Raw genomic sequence first — 15,545 nt, 5'->3', positions numbered from 1 at the left:
ATCCCTCCCATCGAGATCTGTAGCAGATCTCGATGGGAGGGATAAATTCCCTTGGCAAAACAAACAGGACACAGAAGTGTGTCGATAAGCCAGCTGGAGGAGATGTCCTCCTGGGGCTAAAAGCAACAGTAACATCCACCCCTAGGGGTCAGCCACATTTAAGTGGCAATATACTTCACTTTATATATATATATATATATGTGTGTGTGTGTGTGTGTGTACATATATACGACAGGCTTCTTTCAGTTTCCGTCTACCAAATCCACTCACAAGGCTTTGGTCGGCCCGAGGTTATAGTAGAAGACACTTGCCCAAGGTGTCACGCAGTGGGACTGAACCCAGAACCATGTGGTTGGTAAGCAAGCTACTTACCACATAGCCACTCCTGTGCCTATTTATTAATTAAACTTTTATATTCTGCATAAATATGGCTATTTCTTACTTGCAAACAATATTTTGCCTCAAAATCCTATAAACAAAAAGACATGTTTTTCATTTATTCATGTAAGATGGTATAATCAAGGTGTTGCCCTTTTGATATCAACAAACCTGAAAGTGCATTTGTTTCTTTGACACAAAAATCATTTAAAACCTGTTTTAAAGTGCTTATACTGAAAGTGAAACATTCTGCCTAAATTTTCTGTAAGAACTTTTTTTATTAAGTTGGTTTCCTAATACAGCAAAAAAAAAAAAAAAAAAAAGATTAAAAGTTACTTTACTAAATTCCACTAAATTTTTTATTGTTTTCAAAATTAAACGAAACAGGCAATATATTCCATTAAAATATGGTCACAAAGGGTTTAGAGCTTTTAAGATTAGTTCATGTATGCTTTTGTAACTGTTTCTTACTGAACTCTTCAGAACCAATAAGACTGCTGCTATTAGATGGACTCTTAGCATCAGCTGGAATCCTACTTATTATTTTTAACTCTTAATGATCAGCTGATGTAACCTGTACCAAACAGAACTCTTAGATAGCTCTTGATATCTAGCTCTGAAAAGTCTTCACAATAAATGTCAAAATGTAAAATCAAACCATTTTATTGCTAATGTTTCAGTTCCATATTACATGGACTATTGTAGTGGTGTACTATTTAATTAAGACTGTTTTATTGATTTTTTATATTACTGCTTCGGTTGGATGGTGGTGACTCACTTCACTTTTAATATCATGATGAATGACGATCACTACTACTATTATCACCATAATCTCTCTATATATTACATTCTACTTTATAACAAGTCACACACATATACTATTAGAGTGACTTTCAATCTTTTAGCTGTTGCAATTGTTGTTGGTGCTGCTACTGCACTTTCTTTTATTACTGCCTCTATTATTGCTACTAACTTCACCAACACCACCACTACTACTACTATCACAGAAACTACAACAATATTTCTCTTATGTAGGTAATGTGTTGTGAAAGACATATGTAAGAAGTAAGATCTTTGTGTAAATAGCTACAGTTGAAGTACGGACATTTGTCATCTTTTATATTAACTTGTTACATTGAATTATTGTTGACAAGGTCTCCACCCCAGCTCTCTCTCTCTATATATATATTTATAAACACACGCATAGACACACACACACGTGTGTGTATATATATATATATTTGTATATGTATATACATCTTATGTACATTGTGTGTGTGTATACACATACATACATACATACAATCTTAATGCACAGCTTTTATTGGCTAAGCTTAGTTTTTTTTTAATGTAAGGTATACTAAAAAGCTTGCTTGTAATCATGGGTTCAGTCCCACTGCACAGTGCCTTGGGTAAGTGTCTTCTATTATAATCCTGGGCTGACCAGGGCGTTGTGAGTGGATTTGGTAGACAGAAACCCAGAAAAAGCTAGCTGTATTTATATATATATATATATATATATATATATATATATATATATATATATATAAAAACAAATAGTAAATGAGTATATGCATATATACGTACAGGTATGTGCATACCGACATCCACCTGTATGTATAGGTGCATATCTGGGTACAGGACATTGCAAACAAAACAGAGACGAGAAAACACACAAGCCACATAGAGAACATTCTACTTCATCAGCTACTTCCGTTTTAACACCGGCGTTTCGAAGAGCTAGGCAGGACGCATCATTAAAACAGCTCTTCTCATGGACTGCAAATTAAATTTGTATACACAAATTAAATCTTGCCATGGAGGAATGTTGTGGCGGACAAATATATCTACTATACTGTTTCATTAAGGTAAAATCAACAAAAAAATGTACTCCATCCAGTGAGAGATAAATATTATTTAATGTAAACTGTATTAAAATAAGAGCTACTAATAGTTTCTTGCTTTTTTAAGACATGTGGTTAGGCACATTTTTATAATGTGCCTTGTGTTTCTAAGCAGTCTTAAGGCTCTGAGCATATGGTTTGTTCTATCTGGAAATCAGGACGCTAGTACATGAGAAACCATGAGAAAAAAATGCAAGGGTTGATGCAAAAAGTGGATTGTGAAAACAAAGGGTGAGTAAAAATGGAAAAAGAAAGGAAATAAAGAAAATTAGAGTCAGATCCCCTTTGACCATAGAAATAATAAATAAACTAGTTGTAGAATATTTCAATGGAGAGGGGTCCAAAGTCTATGAGGCAGCTGGTCAATCTCAAGAGGGTGGAGTCCTCCAGAAATTTGACCATATGCTTGCATTTGTTGAAAATTTTGGATGTGGAATTAAATAGTGTGGAGTAATTCTTATATCTAAAATGAATGTGCAATCTTTCAGCTACGTGTAAATTACATTTCTTAGATTCATTCTTCACTTTGTATGTGGTGTGTAGTTGGTCTTCAAACTCCATATTTGACTAGCCAATTCAGTGGCTTTACACTGGTGTAATTTTTCTTTTCATTATGTTATCGTGAAATGTTGTTGTGACTTGTGCCTCATAGATGACAGAGTCTATCATACACAACAGGTCAAGTGGGCAAGCTTTGAGGGCTCAACAATTACAACTGAGAGTGGGCTCTTGGCGAGGCTCATGATTGATAATGTTTTTCATATTGGCACAGCAGCTGCATATATTTATAAAGCATCTATTAAAAGTCTTCCTGTATTTATGATTCATTGTGAAATGTTTACTAAAAGAGCCAGGAATTTTTTGCCTATATTAGTTTTAACATTTAAGGAGAAAGGGTGGGGGGGAGCAAACCATATTATTTTCCTAGGTCTGTTTTTAGGTTTCCTATTTTTAACTGAAGGGTTGTAATATATCTTATCTTTGAATATGCTGTTAGCTAGGGCATTGTTATTGTAGAAGGCTGCCTTATCAAATATTTCTTTTGAAGCGGAGAGATTAGATATCCTATTACTGATGTTAGCTATCTGTTTTTAAACACTATAGTGGGGTGACAGGACTGTTTCTGTATATAGGAGACCTTATTTGGTTTATAGTAGGATTTATAAAAGCAGGGAAACATTTAAAAAATTGACTTTGCACAGATTAGTGGCGACAGTGATTTTGAGGCCTAGTTGACTAAAGGTGTGAATTAGTTTTTTTCCTAAATTTATTGAGACAATGATCATCAAAGCCATGAGATATTCTCAAAACCCATCATCCCGGTATAAGCCAATATCATGGGATGGGAACTTGGATTTCAGTGTATTTAATATAAAGAGCCCTACAAGGTTGCAGATGACAACACTGTTGTATGATACCATTGATACATTGAACAATTCACCTGTATCAGATTTTTTAACCCATGCTGAGCTCTTAATAAACAAGATTTTCTTGTATGCATGATAAAGTCCAGGTCTATGTGGTCAATATGAACATATGTTTAATTATGACTTCTATAGTCAAAGGAGATGTAACCCTAATTTTCTTTCTTTTCTTTCCTTTCTTTTTCTATTTTTATTTACTCTTTGTCTTCTCTTTCCACTTTTTGCATCAACCTTCTCATTTTGTTTTGTGGTTTCTCATGACCTGAATCCTGATTTTCAAATAGAACAAACCATGTACACAGAGCCTGAAGATTGCTTGTTATAAAAACCTGTTTAACCATGTGTCTTAATGGCAAGTAACTATTAGTAGCTTTTATTTTTAATACAGTGTGCATCAAATGATATATATATATATATATGTGTGTGTGTGTGTGTGTGTTTGTGTTTGTCCCCCACAACACAAACCAACACTACTTGACAATTAGTGTTTGATTTGTTTAGATTCCCATAACTTAGAGGTTTGGCAGAAGATATTGATAGAGTAAGCACCAGGCTTAAAAGAAGAATAAGTACTAGGGTTAATTTGAGTAAACCCTTCTAGGCCACTTAGTCTTGTGAGACACATGGTGACCCCTCTAATGCTGGTTCCACAAAAAGGAAAGCACCCAGTACACTTTGTAAAGTGGTTGGTATTAGGAGTGGCATCCTGTCGTACAAATCATGCCAAAGCAGATATTATGTTATGTCAGTTCTACCCAAGCAGACCCTATCTCTTTATGAATCTACTTTCAAATTCAAACAAGATATATTAACACTACTAAAACTACTACTAAAACAGACATCACACATTTCCAGAAAACTTATCCATTGTAGGCGCAGGAGTGGCTGTGTGGTAAGTAGCTTGCTTACCAACCACGTGGTTCTGGGTTCAGTCCCACTGCGTAGCATCTTGGGCAAGTGTCTTCTACTATAGCCTCGGGCCAACCATAGCCTTGTGAGTGGATTTGGAAGATGGAAACTGAAAGAAGCCCGTCATATATGTGCGTATGTGTATGTTTGTATGTCTGTGTTTGTCCCCCTAACATTGCTTGACAACCGATGCTGGTCTATTTATGTTCCCATTACTTAGCTGTTCAGCAAAAGAGACCGATAGAATAAGTACTAGGCTTACAAAGAATAAGTCCTGGGGTCGATTTGCTCGACTAAAGGCGGTGCTCCAGCATGGACGCAGTCAAATGACTGAAACAAGTAAAAGAGAGTATACATTACTATTCATGAAAATTACTCAGCTAAATCCATTACATTGAACACAAATGCCAGAACTATCTCTGAGGATTTTGCAGCCAAAAGTGCATCAAAGTTAAAATTTTTTTCTTAATACCAGAAAATATTTCAGCCTCTCACATGACTGACTCTAGAAAGGTTCAAAGTTTTGGTCTATATTGGGCTATTTGTTCACTTATTTAAGGCATAGTCCCACTATAAATACATTCTAGACCAGTACTGGGCTGTGGATCATTTGGTATCAGGCCAGTCTGAAGGGTGTTTTTGCAGTGTATATTATGCACTTTATTGTGTTTTGTTATGCAACTGATACTCTGGTCCATAGAAAAATTGTCTTGCATGAAAGTAGTCTATGGTGCAAAAAGACTTAGGGACTACTGTTCTCGATCACCATCTCAGAAGTAAAAAATAAATAAATAGACCACCCCCACCAAAAAAAAATGAAGAGAAAAGAAAAAAAAACATTCTTTTAGGGAAACTTGCACACAATACAAATATTAGTAGTATTTATTTACTATGATAGCATTTATCTCTCTCTTTATAAAATTCTTTATCTCTCTGTCTGTTTGTTCCCTATGCATTTTCAAATGGCTCGCCTCACCTGTGTAATGGAACTCACCTAATTATTATTTCCATGAAGCACCATGTCCTATAGGCACCAATCATAACAGGTAGTCACAAAGAAGAAAATGTTTTTATTCCAAAATTTCCTCTCATACCTACAGATGTTCCATTTGAATTTAAGAGACTTCAGTTTCCAGTCAAACTAAGTTTTGGTATTTCAATTAACAAATCTTAGGGTCAATCCCTCAAAGTAGTTGGACTTCATCTCTCTACTATATGCTTCTCCCAACGCTATGTTGATTGCTTACAAGTTGGAAGCAGCAACAATTTATTCATTTGGACACCAACAAAAAATTGCACAATGAATAATATTGTTTACCCTGGTGCAAACGATTGACAGATTTTCAGTCCTAAATTCTATTATCATTACAATTTGGATATTTTAAAATAGGATATAGATATTTTGAAATAATTATGAGAAAAAAAATATATCTTCATATTTATTGTTTATTAATCTGAATAAGAACAGCAGTAAGCTAGGTAATGCAGCTAGTTTATTATAAATTTTTTCATGTCATTTTTGATTTTTTGTTTTGTTACATATTCTATTTTCTAATGTCAACTATGCAGTGACACAGTTATCTGCATAACCAGACCTGTATTTGTATGGAATATACATATATTGCATTTAGACATTGTGTATTCAATTCATTTGTCATTAAGCATGATGTCTATGTTTTTATCATTCACATTTATGAATAATAGTTAACAAATACTTATCATTCATATACATGCATATTTATTAACAAATACTTTTTTGTAATTTCAGCATTAATAAAATTATTTCTGTATTGATATTTGAAGGCTGCTATTTCAGATGTTTGGTTCACCATATTTTCAAATTTTTGTTTTGATATCAGGTCTTATATAACTACTGCCTTTCTTTTTCAGCTCATCGGAAATATGTCTCTTCACTGTTCCTACACTGGCTAACTATATTTTATTGACTTCAACTTGTAACAGATCTAAATGCTTTACAAATATTCAGGTGACATAAATATAGTTCCAATTGGGAAGAAAAATGTTTAAGATAAGAATAGTTTGTTTAGTTATATAGCTCTGGGCTGGTACTGATAAAAATCATTAAAAGCTTTGTTGTTTCATCCCCAGGTCATTCTTCATGGAGCAGACAAGTATTTTAACTGTGGTCATCTTATCTTCTATTCTGACATAGTGTATCTAGGCTTATTTTACCTAGTATGTCCTACTTTCATAGATTGAACTGTTCTATGTATAATAATCGCAATTAATTGAAAAATTGACTTTGTTAATTTCAACTTTATTAAAACCAATTATAAACACGGTTTATTGACAAACTTGACTTGGCCCCTGAGGTAAGCTTTAAGACTCTGCATCACATCCATTTTACTGGTCTTCTTTAGTTTAGCTTCCTTTAAATCTATAAAACTGCAACAATTAATCGTAGTATCTGATCCCCTGACATATTTATCTGAAGTATAGAATTTGTATGTTTTTTTCTTAAGTTAATCAATTAATGCAAATTAATTAATTAACTTTACTATCTTCAATCCATTGGTTTTAGCTGTTCAGCCAGTTGTTTTTACAGCTATATGTCATCCCTACTGCTAACTACTCAACTGAATTAGCAGGTAGAACTTGGTTGTTCAATCAAGCAAACTGGAGCTGAAGGGGGCAGGCATGTGCCTTGATTGAAGGAAAGGTGGAAGATGGGGGATAGGGTGGACAATACAATTGTTGTGAGAAGTAAGAATCAATAACCTATTTTCTAAGGTGAGACACTCCCAAAACAGACATTCTATGACACTCCCAAAATAGACATTCTATTAATTTCATCCTGGCCTAATTTATAAGATCCCTTATAAAAAGCACTCACAGACACTGCAACATTATGAAATGTGTTTTTGTGTTATTACTTTGCATATCACATTGTAAACACAGTGTTAATAGATGTGTTATTTTGTTACTACTATGTTTAACACATTACAAACGCTGTTATTTGGTGTGTTTTGTGTTTGGACACTTAACACATTATTATACAAACATGTTTTTTTGTTGCCAAGCTTTTCAGCTTACTAATCTTATGCTTCTCACTTAACAGATTTTTTTCTTTGAAATTAAGTGCACTGACTTCCCTATGCTATATTTAAGGTTAATAATCTTCTTTTATGGCTTAGTTCACTAACAATAACGAATAGAAAAGTAGTGGCTAGGTTATGCTTTATTGACCACTGATTTTGCTTAATACATTAATGGAGATTAACTAAGCTCTTAAATATTTCAATTTAACATATTCATACTAAATCATTGATACTAGACAACTAATCAAGATGCTTTAAAAGTCTCATTATATCTTCATGTAGATGAGGGGTATATACGTAAATAAGTTTTTGCTAGAATTGGTGCAGGTCATGTCTAACTTAATAGCACCACCTGGGTACTTATATAGGTGACAAAAAAAAAAAAATACTGTTCAAGGAAAAAATGATATTGAAGGTACTTGGTTGTCATGTCAGTCTAGTGATATATATTAGGTTTATATAATATCATACTTGGTTTCTTTACCATGATGAAAAAATGATCATTGTAATTTTGTCCTCTGTATATTGTAGATATTGTATTGTATATTGTAATGGTGAGCATAGAACAGCCAGCCATCACTCATGTGTGAATATGGTTTAGCATTATGTTTTTCTAATTCTTTTAGTTGCCTATGTAGTCATGAGTATACATAGACACTCTCCCAGCTCATCCCCCTCCCCATTCAGCTGCACATGCAGGGTATGACAGCTAGAGGGAGAGAGGGCTGCACCAGCACTCAGCTGGTACTCATTTACAGTTGAGTGGACTTGAGCAGCATGAATTGAAGTGTTTGCTCAAAGGCACAATATGCTGCTTGGTTCAAGAATTGAACTGACAGTCTTTGATCACGAGCCTAGCCCCCTAACCACCAGGCCATGTGCCTTCACAGATCATAGTAAGATAGAGTATAATAACATGTCATCTAGGTTTTAAATTGTACCATTGTTGCAATGAGATAAAGTTGATTTATTGGATAGCAACATATTGGAGACTAGCGACCAATTTATAGCATTAATATTAGTTCTGTTCAATATGTAGAATGGCAGAAATGGTAGAGTGTGGGAGTAAATGACTTAAAGTATTTATTTATATATCTTTGTTTAAATAATTGGTTTTCATGCAAGCCCTCACTAACTGTGAGAATGATGTGGTTAATGCTCAGTTTTCTAGGTTGATGAATATAAGAAGTGAGTTATAGAGAACTGCAGTTCTAGGGAATAAGGATTAATGTAAACATTTAGTGCAGGGTTTTGGGAGGTTGACATATAATAGGAATGATAAGGAGGAGTCTGGTGTATCAGCTGAGCTTAGTTGGTAGTTATACTAGGTGATGTACAATTTGCTTATTCATATGAGTGGAAGTACTTCTGGTAGTAACAGCCGAGAGATAGATATAATAATACATCAATGTGCTAGTAGCTTTTGTGTATTGGTAGTGAATCTTTTCCAATCAGTTGAATAGCCTGCTTTTCAATGTGGCCTATGATGTGTGTACTTGTCTAATAGCAAGTTGCACTGTCCTAGATATGTATGCATTTGAGAATTACTAGAGTTCTTGTCACAATCAACTTTGTCTTTTGTCATTTAAGGATCAATAAAATAAGTATCCATGACATACTGGGATCTCTCTCATATAAATTCTAGCTTTGTGCCATTGTAAGAAATCAATATAGCTGTTTACTTAATGAATTGTATTTAATAGGTGTATAAAATATATTTGTGTGTGTGTGCGTGTGTTTATGGGGTTTGAAATCAGAGCATGTAAATTAATATAATTAAACATTGCAAGACATTTAGTCAAGTGCTCTATTGTTTCTGCCACTCTATTTCTGAAGTAGTAGTAGTAGTAGTAGTAGTAGTAGTAGTAGTAATCATCATAATAGTAATGAAAGTTATATTAATTCTTAAGATATCAATAATAGCAATTAAAATAATAAGGGAATGAGAGCTTACTATTACTCTTTTAGCTTGTTTGTATTTCTTCATTTATTTTATCTGTACCAAAACTGTTTGTTTTCAGAATCAGAACATATACTAAAACATCCCTGGGAACACAACTGGAACTATATGGGTGAGACTCTGCACAGTTTTGTAGTTGCACCTCTGCTGTGATGGCCACTTTCTTTGGCTATGCTTTTCTAAGCTTTGATTCTACTCTGAAACCTCATTCATTTCCTCTGCCAAGCTGTTCATATACTCCCCTCTCATCTATATCCCTTTAACTGCACTTTTTTTTTTTTGTACCAATTTCATAACACATGTCCATTGAGTATTTCATATTGGAATTAGGGATAATCCAGATTATGTGTTTCCATTATCGAAAAGCATTGTTGTATAAATTCATAAAACCTTGGTAGAAGTGAATAAAAAGATGAGAAACCAGTGGGAAATGAACTTGTGTCTCTTTTGTTTGCAATCTCAGTGTAACTACTACTATAGCATAATCCTGCTTCCAATAACCACTTTCATATTTTAGCACAGCCCAGAAATAGTTATTAAATTCTAACATAAATTATTTTTTGTTTGTGTCTTTTTATTTTGTTTCTATTTTTTTCCATAATGTTTGGCTGAGATTGAGATTTGATAAAGGGAATCTTTCCTTTTTTACTCTGAAGCTGATAGTAGCAACCTTTGATTCCAAAAGTTGTGATCTTTGGCATTGAAAAGAATGATCTTTCACTAATAAGTTCAATCATTTTTTTAAGTAATCCAAATTTATAATTTTTACAAGCTTGTAGTACCTATGGCTGAAATGTTAGATATTATTTCATTATAGTGACAGTAGTGGAGGCGCAATGGCCTAGTGGTTAGGGCAGCGGACTCACGGTCTAGGATTGTGGTTTCGAATCCCAGACCGGGCGTTGTGAGTGTTTATTGAGCGAAAACACCTAAAGTTCCACGAGGCTCCGGCAGGGGGTGGTGGCAAACCCTGCTGTACTCTTTCACCACAACTTTCTCTCATTCTTTCTTCCTGTTTCTGTTGTACCTGTATTTCAAAGGCCAGCCTTGTCACACTCTGTGTCACGCTGAATCTCCCTGAGAAACTACATTAATGATACACACATCTGTGGAGTGCTCAGCCACTTGCATGTTAATTTCACGAGCAGGCTGTTCTGTTGGTCGGATCAACTGGAACCCTCGTCGTCGTAACCGACGGAGTGCCAACAAAAAATAGTGACAGTTAAACTAGGATTGAACTGCTAATATGTGATTTATTTGGGGATGGTCATCTTTTTCTGATTAAATATGCTCACTATTTATTTGATCTTCAATTTAGCTTTATTATTATGATTTTTAGTCTCACGTACCTCCTCTTGTCCTGCCTATTCCATTGGAATAGGCTGGACAAGAGGAGACATGTGGGACAAAAAGTTGCTGAAGAGGTCACAGTATGTGTGACAAGAGAACTTTGACAAATAGACTAATAATAATAATAATAATAAAGTTAAAGTGAAAATCAAATAAATAGTGTGTGTATTTAATTGGTAAATGATGACCATCTCCAAGTATAACAATATCTGTTTCAACACATGATTTCATATCAAGAATCTTGCAAAGCAAATACATAAACTTAATTTGTGATTTACATTTTGATGAAACACATTGTATTGTAGAATAGGATGTAATTACACTGAAGCATCAAAAAGGCAGTTTCACTTCCTACTGGGTTCACACTTTTGTTCACTTCATATCTACTAGAGATTATTTAAAACAATCTAACACATTTAGAATCCAATTTTTATTGAGCCATCACTATAAAGAAATAGCCAACGTTTTAGTCAATACTACAAATTGTACTTGAATAAATAAATCAGTGAAAGTGACATTACTTTCACTATGAAAGGTCAGTACTTTGTTTCGAAAGTCAGTACTTACAATGGCAAAGGTCACTACTTTAATTGTCAGAGTAATAAAGAAGTAAGATTTCATAGTTGATTTCCTGATCTTATCCAAATAACATCAGGATTCATAACTGACTTTTAAAGTGACTGTTTAGGTTTAAATGCTGAATCTGGAAGTGGATATTATCAAAGGGATTCTGTTGCAGTTGTAAATATACTAAAGTATCATCAATAGAAATAGAGGTTCAATTCCCTCTAAGCTCTCTATTTTTATTCACTTTTCTATTCATTTAACAAATTTGTACAGCATTCTGTTTAGAACATGCAAAAACAAGTATTCATTGTCCAATACTATTTTATGTATTACTTAGAAGAAATAAAATCTGAATTCATTCAGAAAGGCATTACTTTAGCATGGCTTTGGTCATGATGGCTTAGACTAGCTGAAGAACATTAAATATTAATTTTCTACACATCTTCATAATTAGGTCTTTATGATATTGCATGTTTGTATGTGTGTGTATATATAACTGGCTCTCTATCGGTTACAGTGATAAGGGTCCCAGTTGATCTGATCAACGGAACAGTCTGCTCATCAAATTAACGTGCAAGTGGCTGAGCACTCCACAGATGTGTATATCATTAATGTAGTTTCTCAGGGAGATTCAGCCTGACACAGAATGTGGCAAGGCTGGCTCTTTGAATTACAGGTACAACTTATTTTTGCCAGCTGAGTGAACTGGAGCAACATGAAATGAAGTGTCTTGCTCAAGGACACAATGTGCTGCAATGGAATTGAATTCATCACTTCATGACTGTGAGCTGAATACCCTAACCACAAAGCCACATGCCTTCACACATGTGTGTGTGTATGTGTGTATATAATGTGTATGTGTGTGTGTGTGTGTGTATATATATATATATTTTTTCTTTTATTCTTTTACTTGTTTCAGTCATTTGACTGTGGCCATGCTGGAGCACTGTTTTTTTGGTCAAAGAAATCGTCCCCTGGACTTATTCTTTGTAAACCTGGTGCTTATTCTGTTGGTCTCTTCTGCTGAACCACTAAGTTATGGGGACATAAGCACACCAACATCGGTTGTCAAGCAATGTGGGGGTGGGGACACAAACACATACACATAAATACACACACACACACACATACACACACATACAGAATGGGCTTCTTTCACTTTCTCTCTGTCAAATCCACTCACAAGGCTTTGGTCAGCCCAAGGCTATAGTAGAAGATACTTGCCCAAGGTGCCACACAGCAGGACTGAACCTAGAACCATGTAGTTGGGAAGCAAGCATCTTACCACACTTCCACGTCTGCACCTCTATACATATATAAGTGTGTGTGTGTATATATATATATATATATATATATGCACTCTTGAAGTGGTTGGCTTTAGGAAGGGCATCTATCTGTAGAAACATTGCCAGATCAGATTGGACCCTGGTGCAGCCCCCTGGCTTTCCAGACCCCAGTCAAACCGTCCAACCCATGCCAGCATGGAAAATGGACGTTAAGCGATGATGATGATGATAAGGGTTATTATACTATATTCACTCTGATGAGTGTTTTCCTAATTGCACATCATTAACACAAGGCTATATAATTGTAAGCAAGATTTTAAGACACAGTAGTGTTTAAGGACATTCCAAATAAAGTTTAGGTTACAGCTAGTAGAATTGAGGACATAAAATATAGAGTTTAGGTTAGCAGCTAGTATAGTTTAGGACATAAGTAGAGTTCGGGATACAGCAGGTAGTTTAGGACACTTCAATATTATGTGGAGCATAGCAACTACACTTAGAGATGTAGTTATATACAACTTAAGTTTCTCAGTCCTTTATGACTTATTTAAGTTAGACATCAAACGAAACAACTTTATTCTTCATTATTAATACTGAAGCTATAATTACATTTTTACTGAGAAATTGTTACTTTAATAATTCTTTGTGGAGATGATACCTATTGTGTGTATCTGGTGATATCACAAAAAAACAAATTTTGACATATGTTAACCCATTAAGAACTGTTGTAAGGGAGCTGTAACTGCTTTCATCAGTGTGTAGTTTAAAAACATTTTTATTATAAAATTGGTTTTAGTTACCACTGTTGTCGTTATTGTTATTTTCACTGAAACAGTTTAGTTGCTGCTTTGTGATAGTTTTCTGTTTCACTGTAGATATATTGACAACCATCTTGATTTTCATTGACAGACATAATTTTTCTACTTATTAACCATACTAGTAGATTCTGATATTAGTTGCTTTATGTGACTCTTTTATTCGTTAGCATTGAGAACTTCCAGCAATTTATTTGGTGATGCTTAAATGTTAATTGTCTTTTTTTATGGTTCTTAGGTAGAAAATATATGTCCACATTTAACTGTCACAACTGTACATCTTTAGTTGTAATTCTTTGTGCATCACATATTTACATATTATCCTTTCATGTTTTACAGCTCTCTTGTTATTTCTGTATATCTTTATGCATCACATCTGTATAGCTTTATTGATATATCTATATAATTTTTAAAACGCCTACATCTGTACAGTTCTAACTTTCACATTTTACATCTTTGTTCCTCACATCTGTACACCTTTACTGATCACATTAAAATATCTTTAATTGCTACTTTGACATTTTCCTATGTAAAATCTATACATTCATGTTACATTTGTAAAACTTTGGCTGTCACACCTGTACATCTTTGACTTCATATAGTCTGTGAACCTATTGAATATTTCATTTAAAGTGAACATTGTTCAATTAGATATCTTCAATATTTCTATTTAATCATGTCCAGCTCTTTCATGCATCCCCTTTTGGTCTTGGTCACTAGCTCCATTTGTCTAATTTTCATATGTTTCACAATAAACTTAGATATCCTAAATTGTAGATAAGAGAATGGGGAGAATCATTTAACCAATGCAGAAAAGAGAATGGGGAGACTTTAACCAACTATGTTCTAGAAGTTCAGGACAAAATTAACAAGAAAATTTATTGTTTTAAAATAAACAGGTAATATTACTACAGATGTCTGGTTGTTGAAGATGATGACACTTACACAGTTATATTAAGATCTACATTTCTAGAGAACTTCAGAGTTTAGTTTATATGGTGTTAAGAAGGGCATCTAGCAGTAAAAACCAGACTAAAACAAACATTGGAGCTCAACACAGTCCTCTGATTTGTCAGATCCTGTTAAACTATCCAACCCATGCCAGCTTAGAATACAGATAGTGATTAATGGTTATATATGTATATGGGCCTCACTGAGGAAATGACAAGGGGCTGGGAGCTCTGGCAGTTTGCTGTACTTGAGAAGACGCATCAAGCCAAGTAAAATCACTATCATCCATACTTGTCCTTTACAGGTGCTGGTGCCATGTATAAGGCACTTGTGTCAGTGCTGTGTAGGTGTACCTATGCTGGTGGCACATAAAAAGCACCCAACGTACTCTGTAAAGTGGCTGGCATTAGAAAGCGCATCCAGCTGTAGAGCCCATGCCACAACAGACAATTTGGAGTCTGGACAACTCCCCGGCTAGCCAGCTCCTGTCAAACTATCTAACCCATGCCAGCATGGAAAACAGACATTAAAACGATGATGATGATGATATATAATATACACACACACATGCAATACTAATACTAATATAAAGGCAGTGAGCTGGCAGAAACGTTAGCATACTGGGCGAAACGCTTAGCAGTATTTCGTCTGTCTTTATGTTCTGAGTTCAAATTCCGCCGAGGTTGACTTTGCCTTTCTTCCTTTCGGGGCCAATGAACTAAGTACTAGTTGCATAGTGGGCTTGATCTAATTGACTGACCCCCTCCCCCAAAATTTCAGTCTTTGCGCCTAGAGTAGAAAAGACAAATGTATATATACAGAATGCATGCTGCACAAACACATCCACATTTACATGTAAATAGCATGGCAATATTTATGTCACTAATAAAGTATATATATATTTGGTACATAGTAACTATCATTCTGTAGGATGTGTTACAC

General features: G+C 34.6%; 1 protein-coding gene across 6 annotated transcripts in view; it reads left to right on the top strand.

Annotated features, from left to right (window-relative positions):
* The window catches only part of LOC106875263 (rab GTPase-activating protein 1), a 120,644-nt gene that overhangs the window by 49,227 nt on the left and 55,872 nt on the right, over positions 1-15,545 (top strand). For 4 of the 6 annotated variants that reach the window (XM_014923342.2, XM_014923338.2, XM_014923340.2 and 1 more), the window contains exon 3: positions 9,696-9,746. The exons of the other annotated variants lie outside the window; for them this stretch is intronic. In XM_014923342.2, coding sequence (XP_014778828.1) covers positions 9,696-9,746 — 51 coding nt within the window. The remainder of the gene's footprint in view (positions 1-9,695; positions 9,747-15,545) is intronic. 6 annotated transcript variants of the gene reach the window in all.

This window comes from Octopus bimaculoides, chromosome 2 (genome assembly GCF_001194135.2).
Source record: "Octopus bimaculoides isolate UCB-OBI-ISO-001 chromosome 2, ASM119413v2, whole genome shotgun sequence".
Classification (NCBI taxonomy): Eukaryota; Metazoa; Mollusca; class Cephalopoda; order Octopoda; family Octopodidae; genus Octopus; species Octopus bimaculoides.
Note: the sequence above shows the minus strand (reverse complement) of the source record. Positions and strands in the feature narration are given on the sequence as shown.